Here is a 14358-nt window from a genome sequence, read left to right on the forward strand (position 1 = left end):
AGTAATAATGACTTTAGCGGTGACTTTAAAACCTGACTACATTCTTTATTGTATGCACAACTCAATTGTATTGTCCTTCAATCTGTATGGGGAACTACATTAATGATGCCTTCCCTTGTGTGTTTGATATTCCCACTGTGTAATATGGATGATTTGAGGAAAGCTTTTCCCAGATTGGGTATCAGCTCCATCAAATTTCCACGGTGTCCTCATATAAGTCTGTATTCATTTGCTAAAAAGGCCCTAAGCTGCTCTGTCGACTGTGAAGCAAGTCAATACCAGTTAAGAATATTTATTTTCACTCTCATGCTTCTCTTTTCCTGTTGCACTGACATGACCTGACATTTGGAATTGCTAAATATGTCGTTGGCTATCAAAATAAAGCATATTTCTGAAGGCTTGAATGAACATGTTATGTCACTCGCATGAAAAGTCAGAACCATTTAACCTTGAATAAAAGAGCTCCCGGTGGAGGAATTTATTATCCCGTTTTTCTAGCAGAAGTGAAAAATCAGCGGACACAAAAGCAACATTTTCAGTAGTTTTATTGAAAAATGCCTCTTCTGTTTTTCAGAAATAAATAAGAAAATAAGGCTGTGGGGAATTCACAACATATGTGCAGTTCAAACATGAGAACAGCAATTCTATGTCCCATAATCTTGCATCCAAATCAAACTGCGTTGATAGGACACAAATATATTCTGACTTACAAATTCTCAGTAAATTATACAACACGAACATGCAAATTACACATCTGGTAGCAGAAAAAAAAATGCTGAAATGTTTTGTTACATTACAGGTTAGACTGTTATTTGGTTTATAGGCCATACAAAGCTTGATGCAAACCTTAAAGGGACACAATTAAAGACCTTTTTAATCCCATGGAAACACAGCATCAGCTTTAAAAGAAATAAAAGAACAGCTGGTGGCTGACTTTCTTTCTGCATTTTTTTCACAGGATTAATGCATTTAACGCCGGAGTCAGATAGTACAAGCAGACATCAAATGGAGCATCAAGCGTGATGAGCGACCTTGTATTGCTAAGTTCTCATGTCAAAACAATATATGTTCAATATAATTATGGGTATCAAACCCATATACATATGTTCTGAATAGCACTTTATCCTCACATAAATGGATCATCAAAGTTATGTAAATACTACACTCTAAGAACTCCTCGTGGTAGCTAGGATGCTAGTGTCTCTGTATCGCCTTTTGGTAGCGATCGCTTTCTTCGCTGGTTTCGTGTGTAACCTGACGATTGTACTGTCTCAATCGCTCCAGCGGGATCCACCGGTAAAGACGCTACCTCCGGTTCAGGCTGGTAGTTGTTGGCTATAGAAAATATGCGGCCAAATCAAACAAGTGCTGCACAATTTCAAATGGTATTGCACATATTTTTTCCCCTAACATGCCCTGCAGTACACTTTTGCTTTTACATAAAAGAGTATTAGCCTCATAGAAAAGAAAAGTAATAAAACAATATATGTGATATTATGAAATTAAAGTCAAAATATTACAAGAAAAAAAAACGCAAACCTTGAGAAAAATGTTGACATTTGTGAGAATAAAGTCATCATTTTATTGTGAAAAGTCATTTTTGCAGGAATAAAGTTGTAAAATGCTGATGAGGTCAAGTTTCACTTTAGTAAAAGTATGACAATGGCAGCCAATATTTAGCTTATCAACACTCATTAGTATATGAACTTAAGTTCCCAGCTTTTTTTTTTTTTTTACAAATCGTTGGGCCTGATCTCATCATTTTCAGCCAATCGGAATCGGGAGGAAAAAAATCGGGGTTAGGACTTTTTAAAAAATAGTTTCTTTTTTTAATTGTTTTTATTTAAAGGCTAGAATAGCATAAAGATTTTGCCAAAAGAAACAAACCTTTTTTTTTTATTGTATGCAGCATGGCGATGAATTTGGAAACAGCCAAGTAAATGCAGCCAGAGGGGGAATGTTGAAATGTTTTAGGCTACGTAATTCAAACCGCTGCTTCACTAGCCATGCAAAAGGTGATTTTTTTTAACTATAAAGAATGTAAAAAAAAACTATTTGGAGACACTTTTTTTCTATTTATCGAATCGGGACATGGAATCAGCACATTCTCAAAGTCAGGTGACTCAGACTCGAGCCCCAGAAAAACGTGATCTGGACATCCTTACTTAATATTACAACTTTATTCCCGTACAATTAATACTTTTCACCAGTTTTCCTTCTCCCGCTATGATGACTCTATTCTTATATCAAGTTTTTGCATAATAAAGCTTTAAAAACAACTGTGCTACACTTAGCTGGCAAGAGAGCAACACTGAGCACCAATATGTCCAACATACACACAAAATAAAAAGAAAATGGTTAAAAGTACAAATGGAACATGCTTCAGTCTGGTCACAATGTAAACAGAGGTTATTGCTGGTGTAAGTAAGTTAGCGGGGATGTTATAAGGCACAAGCTCAGTACAGACGTTAACTTGGATTTAGTGAAGTGTCCGGGATCATATATCATTTACATAGCACAACATTAGTTTTATTTACAGTCTCACCTCTACGTACATGTACACAGTTATGAAATCCTCTTTGTTAGTAGTTGTGTTGGGTGGTGTTTTGTACATGCTCCTTCCTTGGTAGGAATGCTCTGTCTCTGTTTTTGTGTTCCCAGCGGTTTTGTGGTTCAAGATGCAAACAGGCCAGCAGGTTGCCATCAAGGTAGCTTATAGCTGTGAGATGATGTTAGTGCCAGTCCACTTCCATTCTGGGTTTGTAAGGTTTGTTTTAATGTTCATTAGTCATGTCCACGGTGCTTATCCTTTATTAAAGCCCTGTAACAAATGGGCAAACGTCTCAGAAACAGGACTTCAAACTTTAAAGCTGCATAGTAGACTCACAGAGTTTACTATGCCAAACCTGCAAATATTCAGATGAGATGATTTGCCTCTGTGGAAAAATGGTACTCTTCCGTATGTAAAAAAAACAAAAAACACACACACGCTGCTAGCCAGAGTGATTTACATGCATGTTTTGAAAAGAACATCAAACGGGAAGCGGTGGGTCCCAACTGACCAATCACGAAACACTTCCCAGTAGGGAAAGCCCAATCCAGGCTTGGCTGGATCTTTATTAAGATTTGGATTTAAATATTGTAAATGAGGCTTGAGTGAGAGAGGAATGAAAAATTCTAAATTGGCAACCAAGACGATACAGAGGAGTTAGTTTCCATGTGGGGAAGTCCATGTTTTTCTACCTCTATCCAAAGATCATTGAAAGGACCTATTGTTCACAGAACAGTGAAACCTCTTACGTCAAATGGACCAGAAGGTGGTCCGTTTGGAATTAGACCCAAGTTTTAGAACGCTATCAAAGACAGCGGAGAGAGAAACTGTGAGGATCACAATAGAAATTTAAGTTGACTTGAATTTTGGCACATAGCCGTGAACTTGTCTTTACACTTAACCTTATAAGCCTTCATCGGGCTTAGGGCTGAAGCTCCTATCTCACTGAGGGACTAAAGTTGGCGTGTCAGCGAAGGTAGCGGTTCTTTTGAGCTCATCAGAGTAACAGAGTGGCCAATGTTTGCTAAAATGTTGCCAGACATTGACAAAATGTCATCAGAGGTCGCCAGTCGTTCACCTGTACCGCTCTTGTCGCACAAACATATTTAAAATTTCCTTGCGACTGGTGACATTTTGGTGAACGTTGGAACCGCGAACTCGAAGCTAGTGTGTGACTGGGGGGTTTTAGTTATAAATGTTATTTACAGTTTACATTTTCATCGTTTCCAACTGTTTTAAAATGCAAATTTTACGTCATTCTGGATGATTGTTATTTTAATCAATTATACGATAACAAAAAGCATATCCTGGGTCGAAATCAGCTTAAACGTAACCTTAACTGATGTTTAACTTTTATGTATAACTTTTAATGCCAAAATGATGTAGCTATTAATTATTTTAAACATACCTCATAAACCTCCCGTTTGTGCAAAACCTCAATTTCAAAATTGAAGACATTTTCACATCCTCGGTTTTTAAAATGACAAATTAATCAAATTGATTAGATTTACTGCCCAACCTTATTTAGAGGTTTCACTGTGCCCAGGGAGAAATTTTAGTGACCAATCAGTTTTCGCACATTAATATTTTGTTTTCACTTCCACAGAACATGCACGTTTCTAAATGTTATCGTAGGAAGTAGTGCCACGGGGCTGGGTGTAATTAGTGCGCTATGTCATGTAGTAGCATGCAGGAGTCAGACGTTTTCTGCATTACCTGGATATCCGTTGTAAGGGATGCCCACACACTGAGAGGAGTCGCAGTATCCTTGGGGTCCTGGTGGTCCCCTCACCCCGGGATTGCCATTACGACCTGGAGGACCACGAGGCCCGGAAGAGCCAGTGGGACCCGGGGGTCCCGTTCTTGACTCTCCTTGTGGTCCTGAAAGTAGACACGGGAGAGGGTGTTTAAGGGGTGCGCACACAAAGCCTTATGACATCACTCGTAAATTTTGAGTGGAAACGCTTGGCAGCCCTGTAATTTCACAATTCCAGTTGCTCAATTATAAAGCTTGACCGAAAAAAAAAAAAAAAAAAATCTGTGAAGAACTTTGTGGAGGTAGTGGTCCGACCCACCCGCCCTGCTCCCCCAAGATCTGTCTAGACAGTGAGAACTCAGCATGGAATTTTCCCCCTCGCTCACTCTGCCTTAAGTGAACCCATGTGTTGTCAACGAAGCCACCAAAGAAAGCTCATTGTGCAACAATCTGAGTCTCGCTCCTTCAAGCACACATGCAAACACGCACATGTGTGTTCGTGCACACTTATATTAGATTGAGTCATCAGAGTGGACTTCCTCCCATAGGTCTTTAGTTGTGCCTCACATCAGTCAGCGTTTGGTCTTGTGAGGCCGGACTCGGCGGAACACATGCTTTACAAATGTCTTCCTCTGACCAAAAGGACATTTTAACAGGTGATGAGCTATTTATAAAATTCACGCCGGGATTGCATTATTTGTAGCAATACAATCAAGATATTGTAATCTAAAACTGTACCCTGACATCTGGAAATTGTCAAAATGTATAGACGAATGAAATGCTGGATTTTAATGCATTCAATGGTATGTGATATTTCAGATGTGCACGATGTTTGGAAAAGATCCTGCACATAAATCCTATAGAAGGTTTTAGGAAAATCCTTAGTGGTTTTCAAAGATTTTATGTGATACAGCTGCCCAGCAAACCCATTCATTTTTCAACAAAATGTTCACTTTTTTCTATTAAGCTATTTTGATCTCACAAAGGGGACTAGTCCATGTGTTCAAAAGCTCCACGAAAAGAAAAATGTAGCCACTGTGTGAGTGGGGTTTTGTGTAAACATAAAGTCGTACGATTGTAGTTGACCGGCAGCCTGTCTGCAGCTGTTACGGCGAGATGATAAACAGTGAACCCAAACGCTCATGTTCCTTGCCTCATTGGGCGGAAGATTCAACAATGAAGCCCATTGTCATACTCGGGAGGGGAAGGAATTGTCTTACCTGGTGGTCCGGTTGCCCCCCTTTGTCCTCTGATACCAGTGCCTGGAGACCCTCTCTCTCCCTTTTCACCTGGCAAACCTAGACAATCAAGCAATGACAGCCAAGTTATTTTTGCAATGATAAGACATTGGTGGAAAAAAGACATCCTGTAAAAGGGCAGAATCTAAAACTCACATATGGAAAAGAGTTAAGTTGAACCATGTGCAGACGACAGCAGGTTATTATGTAATTCACTCACAATTAGCATGACCTTCAACTCAACTTTTACATAGCCGGTCTTTGCAAAATAGCTCAAGCACCTCTTTCTCCTTGACTTCCAGGTAAACCGGGACCTCCTGGGAAGCCGGGTCGTCCGGTTTGCCCGGGTTCTCCGCGAGTTCCCGGTTCGCCGGGTGGACCGGCTGGACCGGGTGGCCCTGGGTTGTTGCTACGGTAGCCAGAAGGAATCTGGTTGAGCATCTGGTCAATTCTGCTCATCTGACCTGGAACAAATAACAAAGCGTGTTACAGCGGGATGATCAAAGTGGAAAATAGTAGGCCGAGGAAATGTTATGCTCACTGTTCACAAGCTGTTCGCAAACTTGTCTCGCGATGGAACGCATCATGTTTTGGGAGGCAAAGTCTCCCTGGAAATGCAAAGGTTGAGTAAATCAGTGTGATAAGGGAAGGTCGCAAATGACTGATTCAATGAAAGCGTACGTACCCGCTCGCCCTTTTCTCCTTTAATGCCAGCAGGTCCCTGTTAATGAGAGGATTTTTTACGTTAATGCGCGCTGTTTTTTGATTTGCCAAGTGGCATATGAAATGTTATATCGTCAACGCATACCGGACGTCCTGCGTCCCCTGGTTTTCCTGGCTTTCCTGTCACTCCTGGTGCACCTGGAGTGCCAGGACTTCCCTAAAGCAGGGACAAAAAATAACAGTGATACATAATGAAAAGCCATCTTTAACTAGGTGTGTTGTTCAAAATGTCCAGCGACTGACTGGCCAGCAGTTCTGGATGTAGCCTGTCTCCTGCCTGAAGACAGCTGGGATAGGCCACAGCATGCCTGCAACACTTGTTAGGATAAGCGGTAAAGATATTGGATGGACGGTTGGATAGAGATGGCGGCTCAAGTCACATGATATGATTCAAGACAGACTTGAAGCGACTCGAGACTTACTTGGCCTAAATTTATTAAAACTTCAAATTGATTTTGTCTTGAATTACATCACTGACAAGTCAGTCTGTTCATCATTAACCATCACTTGGAAACCCTCAGAAGGAGGCAAACTGTGTTAAGATAAGACAAGATACAAATGAAAGATCAGATAAGTTATGATGAGATGAGTTAAGATACGATATGACAAATTCACAGTCTACCTCCCTGTTAGTTGGTCAAACCTAATTTATCCTTCCTGTCACATAGGCGTTTTAAAGGTTAGGGTTAGGGTTAGGGTTAGGGTTGATAACACTCAAACACGTGGACTGACTCATAGTATACAAAAAATATTAACTGACCATCAATGCTTAACGGTTAAGTTGGATGGATGGATTTATGGATGGATGGATGGATGGATGTATGCATGGAATTGACCAAAATGAGACTTATAGCCTTTTGAAGGTATTAATATACTTTTCTATCATTCTAAGTGAAAAAAAATAATACAAGTATGCCAATATATGTTCTGATTGAGCAAACTTATGTCTTGCTTAAACCTACCCTAAGTAATCAAGACTTGACGGTACATGCGACTTGAACATATGTGACTTCCTCCTGTCTCCGGTCTGTTCCACATTAACTGTTTGTGAACTCATTGAAATTGGAAGTCTACATGTTAACCCCTACAATAATGTGAAATGTTGCCAAGGGCCCGAGGACGAGATGGAAACATTCCCATGTCAAAGCATCATCTGCTAATAGCACTCATGATATATACCGTGTATATTTCTCAATTGTATTTTGGCATGATGCCTGTCCTCGGCCAGGCTGGATTAATTACACTCAGACATCCCTTAACCACAGCCAAAAGAAATGCAACATCATTGTGGCAGTGGAGGTATGATGAGACGACAGGAGAAAAGCAATGCTTGCATATAATCAGGATTTTAAGCACTTTTAATGCAACACACACTTACCATGGGCCCAGGTGGGCCTCTGGGTCCAGATCCTCCGTCCTTTCCTGGTGGTCCCTGTGTAGAAACAACATGCATGGGCTACAGCACACTGGGGACACTTGCCATGCAATACATCAGTGCCATGACTCTATTGCTTTCAGTCTGCAGTCTGTCTTATTCAATTACTCTTTGTATAAATTAGCGTCTTGAATAATATTTATACACAAATTAGAACATGCTGTGTGAGTGAAATCTTGACAAAATAATTTTTGCATGTGTGCATTCTGTAATTGCGTGATCAATTGAAAAAACAAATTTGGTGAATGTTGCATCCGTTTGTGACCGCTATGACATATCTGGTAGTGTTGTAACTTACCCGTGCTCCGCTTGGTCCAACGGCGCCAAGAGGACCACGTGGTCCAGGAGGACCCTGGAAGAAAAAAAAACAGACACAGTCAATCAATGTGCAATGATCAGGAACAACCGATTCATGCAGTTCTACCAAATAGCTCTGCTTCAGTGGACTATAAAGATGAAATAATCATGCATTTTCTCAGTTATTATGCCAAAGTCAACATACTTAGTTCAGACTCAATGCACTTGATACATGATACCCATAATAACATGTACATTAATGATGGTTTGTACTGTAATCTAAAAAAAAAACGCTTCATCCTTTTTGTCCATTGATGGTCTCCACAGTTGAATGGTGAGAATCGCTAAAATAATGCTCTGATTCCAATTCGGTGTTGGGTAGTCAATTTCAATCTAAATCTCCTAATGGATGTGTATTTGGACTGGTTAGGGGAATGGAAACTCACTCTTATGTTCCGAATCTCTACAAAATTTTCAGTTACAAGGCTGCGGAAAGAACATATTCCATTCCCGTTTTTCCCGTTGGGTAACCTGAGTCCACGCTTAATAATTTCACTGCCTAACTGAGCGAGCGTTTGTCAATCATCGCGCTCCTTTGAGAGTGTGGGTGTTCATGAGGACGGAGGGTAATCCTCCCACTCCTGAGTGCGGTTTCCATGCTTGCTGTGTCGACTGAATCCAGGCTCCAGAGGCAGCAATTCTCTCCATCAATACTTACTTCCTGTTTCTAAACCACAAGAAAAAATGGGTAGTACTTACTTGCAGGCCAGGTAGGCCGCCATCTCCACGATCTCCCTTTGGTCCAGGGCGACCCTGAAGTTGGAGGAAAGAAATACTCATTTTCACAATCGCTATATACTTGATTTCCAGCCACAGATGGTTGTGGAGGGAAATATTCCAGCTAGTCAGAAAGTGTTTAACACTTATAATGAAGGCTGTATAACTTTATGGTGTACACGAACTTACAGGTGTTCCAGGTAGGGAAAGTCCATTAGGACCTTGAGGACCTGGTGGACCCATTGGGCCGACAAGTCCTGGATCACCACGGGCACCCACTGGACCCTATCAAAATTGCAAAGACAAAAAAAAATCTGAGTGCTGGCAAACGATTATTTTTTTAAATAATTATTCGCAAAATCTTGTATATTTCTTTGAGAAGAATCATATTTGTTCAACAGATGTTTTTATGAACAAGATACTTGAGTAGAACTCTTGGACCTAATATTATATTATCAAGTAAAAATGATTGTTTTTCAAAGACTGTAACAGCTTTCTTTGCTCCGTTCTTTACTTGTAAAATACAACAGTTGCACAAAACAACCAAATTTAGGTCATCGTAAGGGGCATTTTTTCTTTTTGTCTTCTCATTCATCACCAGCCTACGCCAGCAGTGTCTGCGAGGCCTTGTGGAGTTCACTTGAGCAGGCTGTTTTAGGTATGCCAACCTAAGATATACAACTAATACAGTGATTGAACTTTGCACTATCAAGCAACTTTTTAAAGTAAAACTACATAAACATCCATTTTTGTCTTGTGCCAGTCGATTTCCTTTTTTTTGGTTATCAAATTTCAATTGCCACAGAAAGTAAATAGAAATGGACATCATTAGTTCTCAAAGAAGAGATTTTTTTTTCTACTTTGGTTCAATAAAAATAATATGTCTGCTTATGTGGAGGACTACATAAATAGGAAAACATTTCCCAATAAAAGGCTAAAATTGAGAAAATGTGGACAATTTTAAATGAAACTTAAAACAATTCATTGATCATCATAAAAGTATGTCAAATTTGGTATTTTATTTGTTGTCATTGCAGCTCTAATTTCATCAGTATGTGTTTTAAGACTATTTAAGATCCTTGGCTGCCATTAGTCCGAGCTGAATGAAACTAGACCGCCAAAGTGAAACTAAATTCAGATGTCGCTCCTCCTGTTTGTGTGATTGAACATATTGTTGCAGCACACTATTAACTGCTTCTGGAAAACCACAATGATGACATTTGCTGTTTCAATTTCAGAAAAAGTCTGTTTTTGGCTTAAATTGACTTGAAAAGAGTGACGGTTTAAATGACGGTAAAAACATGATAAGATGTTAAAAGTGAAGCAAAGTTTCACTCACAGGTTTTCCCGGGTCGCCTCGATCTCCTCTCGGCCCTTTAGATCCCGGGCTGCCCTAAAAAGCAAGCATTCAAAAAACACAGGGTTAGTGCAACAACGTTTAAGATTCCAGCAGCCCCCAAAAGAACAACCATACAAATGATCATCGCACGAGATGAGTGGGGTTATGAGCGCACATTATCCAACCATTTTTCCAACAGGCATTTATCGTTTGACGCTACCCCCTAAACCCACATTTCATTGCATGTGGCTGGCTTCATGCTCAATCGCTCTCCTCAGAGGAAAAGAAAACATCTCCTCAGGCGAGGGACATCTTCAGAGCTCCTGAGATCAAACTGTATCGCAGGCAAATGTCAAACTGCTCTTTATAGTCACGCCATCATAAAAATCTATGGCATTATCATCCTTGTCATAATATTTTTGACATATGTGAGAAGTATTTTATCAGCGGTAGAAAAGAAGAAGACAGGTCAGAGGAAATCGGAAATCGTGAAGAGTGACTTTACCGAAGGGCCGGGAGGCCCCTGGGGGCCAATGCTATCCTGTGTGCATGTGCAGGAGTGGGGGAGGGCTGGGCACTTTGCCTCGTCGCGCTGGAAAAAAAAAAAAAAAAAAACAGGATTAGATGAGGGAAAATGCACATAAAGAAATACTGTAGGTAAGACGAGCAATTAGGGATCAAAAACAACTAACAGATGGCATCAAGATTGTTTCATACTACCGGTAATCAGTGAGAGGTCGTGCTGCAAAACCTTACAATCAATGGAAATTAGGGAGACTAATTGGAAAAATGTGTTTGCACAACCCTGGTACGACCAACAAAATCTCAACAAATGTGTCTAATTGCCAGATATGTGATTGTTGTAAAACTCATTTCCACGTTCCTTTACGTGAAAGTTTTTTACTTGCTAGGGCTGCAACGCTTGTTTGGAGCCAATTAATTGATTCATGAATAAATCTGTCTTCAAAAATATGTTTTAATTTCCACACCTTTAATCAAAAACAAGTCTTTATTTCAAATTAGCATAGGTTAATGGTGACCGAGTCACCATTTGATCCGTAACATGCCAGAAAATAGGCAAAAATGTTGATCATTATTTTCTAAAGTAAAAGCAAATGTTCAATTTCAATTCAAAAAGGACTTTCTTTAAGGATGCCATATTGAAAACTGGTGAGAAGATGAAATTCTTAGCATTGGGACCATTGGAAAGAAAATTCAAAAAAGGTATACCAATGAATCATCATTATTGAAAAAATAATAATTACGTTTATAATTGATTAGTTGTCCATAAATCTTTTGGGGTAAAAAATAAAAAATAAAAAAAAAAACTGAAAAAAATAACCCAGCAATGGGTCAAAAAAAGACCATTTTACACAAACCAATCCCAAAAAATGGGTTGTTTTGTACAAGACAATTGGGTTACTTTGCATAAAAGTACCCAGAAAGTTGGGTCAATTTTGACAAGTATTAGGTCGGTCCTTTTTTTCACCCATAATTGGGTTATTTATTTCCCAACTCGTTTTAGCGTGTTGTTTCTCTATTATTTACTTCGATAGAAGTACAGCAAAACCCATGAAGGTATAAATAAGGTAACCTTAGATCACTTTCAGAATTTGAGTGTCATTTTCTGAAAAATATAGTCCACCATAGTTCTACCTGAACGTTTCAACCACTGAATGATAACGTCAATGATCACCGCTGTTTTTTAAATGAAACTTACCATGGCAGGCAGGTCGCAGCATTTGTCTCGGCTGATCCAGCTCAAGCTGCAGATAATATCAAACATCTGGAGCTGGAACTAAACAGCGGTAGACAAAAACATGGAAGGGTGTTAGATATGGCTTCCATACATGATGACAATGCACAGTGCGAAAAAGCGACAGTGAAACACTAAAGACAGAGATCTTTTTTACTGCACGTAGACACATGGGAATTCTTTCAAAGAACCCCTTTTTATTAGTGATTCGGTGAAGTTGTGAAAAGAAATGAGATGCTCTCGCACGTCTTGTTTCACTTACTGTTGCAGACTGATTCCTTCCCGAGCGGGTCATCTTGCCAAGCACTTCGTATCCCTCCAGTGTGATGTTGCTGGCCCCTTTGATTGGCTTCTCCCCCACCTCTTGGCAGTCCATGCTGAGCTTGACTTTCTCAGGAGAGACGGTGATATGCAGCTGGAGGGAGAAGATGATGGACAGGTGGCACATTGTTACACAACTTATAGTCTTTTCCAACCTTCGCAGCTGCCAAGGTGATGCTATTTTCGATAATGCTTAGGGATTTTGGAAATATGGGTTTGACATTTGCTTTCGGATTTGTCTGGGAGTCTGAATGACCTTTTAAACCTGAAGGAAATTAAGAATTAAGGAAAAGTGCAGCCTTATGGCTGAAAACAACCTCACTGAACCTTTCTCAACCCTTTTGTATTAAGCTTCTAAAGACGGTCGTACTCAATCCACATAATTGCTTATTTGGGGAAACTGTTTAGACTTTCCAAAACTGCGTTGATTACCCACTCCGATACTACCATCCTGTGGTTCCTGATTCAGTACACAACTCCTGTTTGATGCCTCTGCTGATGAATGGACCATGAGAGAAGGAAATATACACCAGTTGACAGCAGGCTACAGTGGTAAAACTGCAGAAAGCTTTTGTAAAACAATACAGAATGACTTAAGTGTCAGACTGTGTCCGGAGAGTCCTGCTTGGCATCGCAAAACTATATCATTTGTGGCAAACCAAACCTTCATTTCACCAGAGCACATTTTCCCCTGCTCAGCGGTTAGACAAGTTTTCTTTATGTTCCAATCAGCAAGTCCCTATTCCTTTCTACAAAAACTTAACAACCACAGACTTGACCAAAGTTCTCAGAAACTAATCTATCATCATTTCTTAGTATCTGGGCCTTGGGTGGACAACACCATGACACTCTAATGGTGATTTGAGGCAAAATGTTAAAAGAACTATATCTGCTCATCTAGTAATAGTGACAGGCAGAATGAATCATTGATTTTCTATTAGATGGCCAAAGGTACAATTGACTTTGGAATCTACTATTGACATTCATAGAACAGAATAGAAGTACGACAGCAGTATACCAACTTCTTGTGACATCTTGTGCTATGGGATTTTGTGAAGTAAAACGGATGCTCTGGCTCAGTAAAGATTTGGAAAAACTGCTCTAAATGGTATGGTTTTTTTTCAACGATCTACCCCCTGTGATTTTTTTTTTCAGCCAACTACCCCCTAAGCAGTGCAAAGTATTTGTGGATGAAAAAAAACAAAAAACAAAACCAACTGAAAATAGAGCACTGTGCATTTGTGTCTGATTTATGAAACACTGGAACATATTTGGATGGGCAGCTCTAGTCGTATTTTATCCAGCGACTCCAGAAGATAGATTAGTGTAACCCAGGGTCCTGGAGCGCCCCTATCCAATTGGGCAGAGCAGATCAATCCAAGTATCGATATAATTGATACTTAAGCTGATATCGGATCCATACCAAAAGTTTATTTTGGTTCATCTCATGCGATCCCTTTTTAGTGAATGCACATGAGACACATTTATCAGCCTGTCATGTAACATATATTGTAGCTACAATCATTTGTATTTTCATATTTATGTATTATTTGACACTAGTTTGGATCAGATATGATTGATTTTTATGTATTTTTAAGTCCATGTTTCAAGTTTAGCAAAATGTAGCTTTGATTCCAATCTCCATGTTTTCATTCATGCTAATTGCAGAACATTCATAATGTTATGGCACGGTGTGGTTGAGATGTGCAGTGAAAAGTCATCATCATCATTGTGCTGACACAAAGACTACTGTCTACACCTCACATGCATATAACCACGTGGACACATTTCAGACTGATCTACTTTCAAAGATTTCTGTCCGACTATCTTGTTGCTCTTGGCATGCTCCAATCCTGAACCTAAGGGCAAAAGAGATCCATTGCACACATGATCATTGTCCAGAACGCACCCACTTTTGATTTCATAGGGTGTATAAAATCAGAAACTAATTGGATTGGTGTTTAAAAGCATACCTCAGCTGGGCTAAGTAATCCTGCTGGGAGGCTCTTTTGTCTGATCTCTTCGAATGATAAAACACAAGACATTTCCTTTATTTAAGGTCTTGTTAATTGAGTCAATTAAGTCTTTTTGTCTGAGCCAAGAAAGAATAGCACGTGGCGAGTGCAGTCCCAGTAAGACATAGCCTTCGATATTTAAGTGCCCTA

General features: G+C 39.7%; 1 protein-coding gene across 1 annotated transcript in view; it reads right to left on the reverse strand.

The window, feature by feature from the left end:
* Positions 1-528: 528 nt before the first annotated feature.
* The window catches only part of col12a1a (collagen, type XII, alpha 1a), a 58340-nt gene continuing 44510 nt past the window's right edge, over positions 529-14358 (reverse strand). Inside the window, exons 53-67 of the mRNA XM_088432932.1 lie at positions 12135-12287; positions 11837-11914; positions 10622-10708; positions 10117-10170; positions 8967-9062; positions 8760-8813; positions 8002-8055; positions 7647-7700; positions 6354-6425; positions 6231-6266; positions 6087-6153; positions 5827-6009; positions 5528-5605; positions 4268-4432; positions 529-1335 (exon numbers count right to left, since the gene is read on the reverse strand). Of these exons, the coding sequence (XP_088289058.1) occupies positions 1187-1335; positions 4268-4432; positions 5528-5605; positions 5827-6009; positions 6087-6153; positions 6231-6266; positions 6354-6425; positions 7647-7700; positions 8002-8055; positions 8760-8813; positions 8967-9062; positions 10117-10170; positions 10622-10708; positions 11837-11914; positions 12135-12287 (1380 nt within the window). The 3' untranslated portion in view covers positions 529-1186. The remainder of the gene's footprint in view (positions 1336-4267; positions 4433-5527; positions 5606-5826; positions 6010-6086; positions 6154-6230; positions 6267-6353; positions 6426-7646; positions 7701-8001; positions 8056-8759; positions 8814-8966; positions 9063-10116; positions 10171-10621; positions 10709-11836; positions 11915-12134; positions 12288-14358) is intronic.

This window comes from Hippichthys cyanospilos, chromosome 14 (genome assembly GCF_059441005.1).
Source record: "Hippichthys cyanospilos isolate Australia breed blue-spotted pipefish chromosome 14, RoL_Hcya_1.0, whole genome shotgun sequence".
Taxonomy (NCBI): Eukaryota; Metazoa; Chordata; class Actinopteri; order Syngnathiformes; family Syngnathidae; genus Hippichthys; species Hippichthys cyanospilos.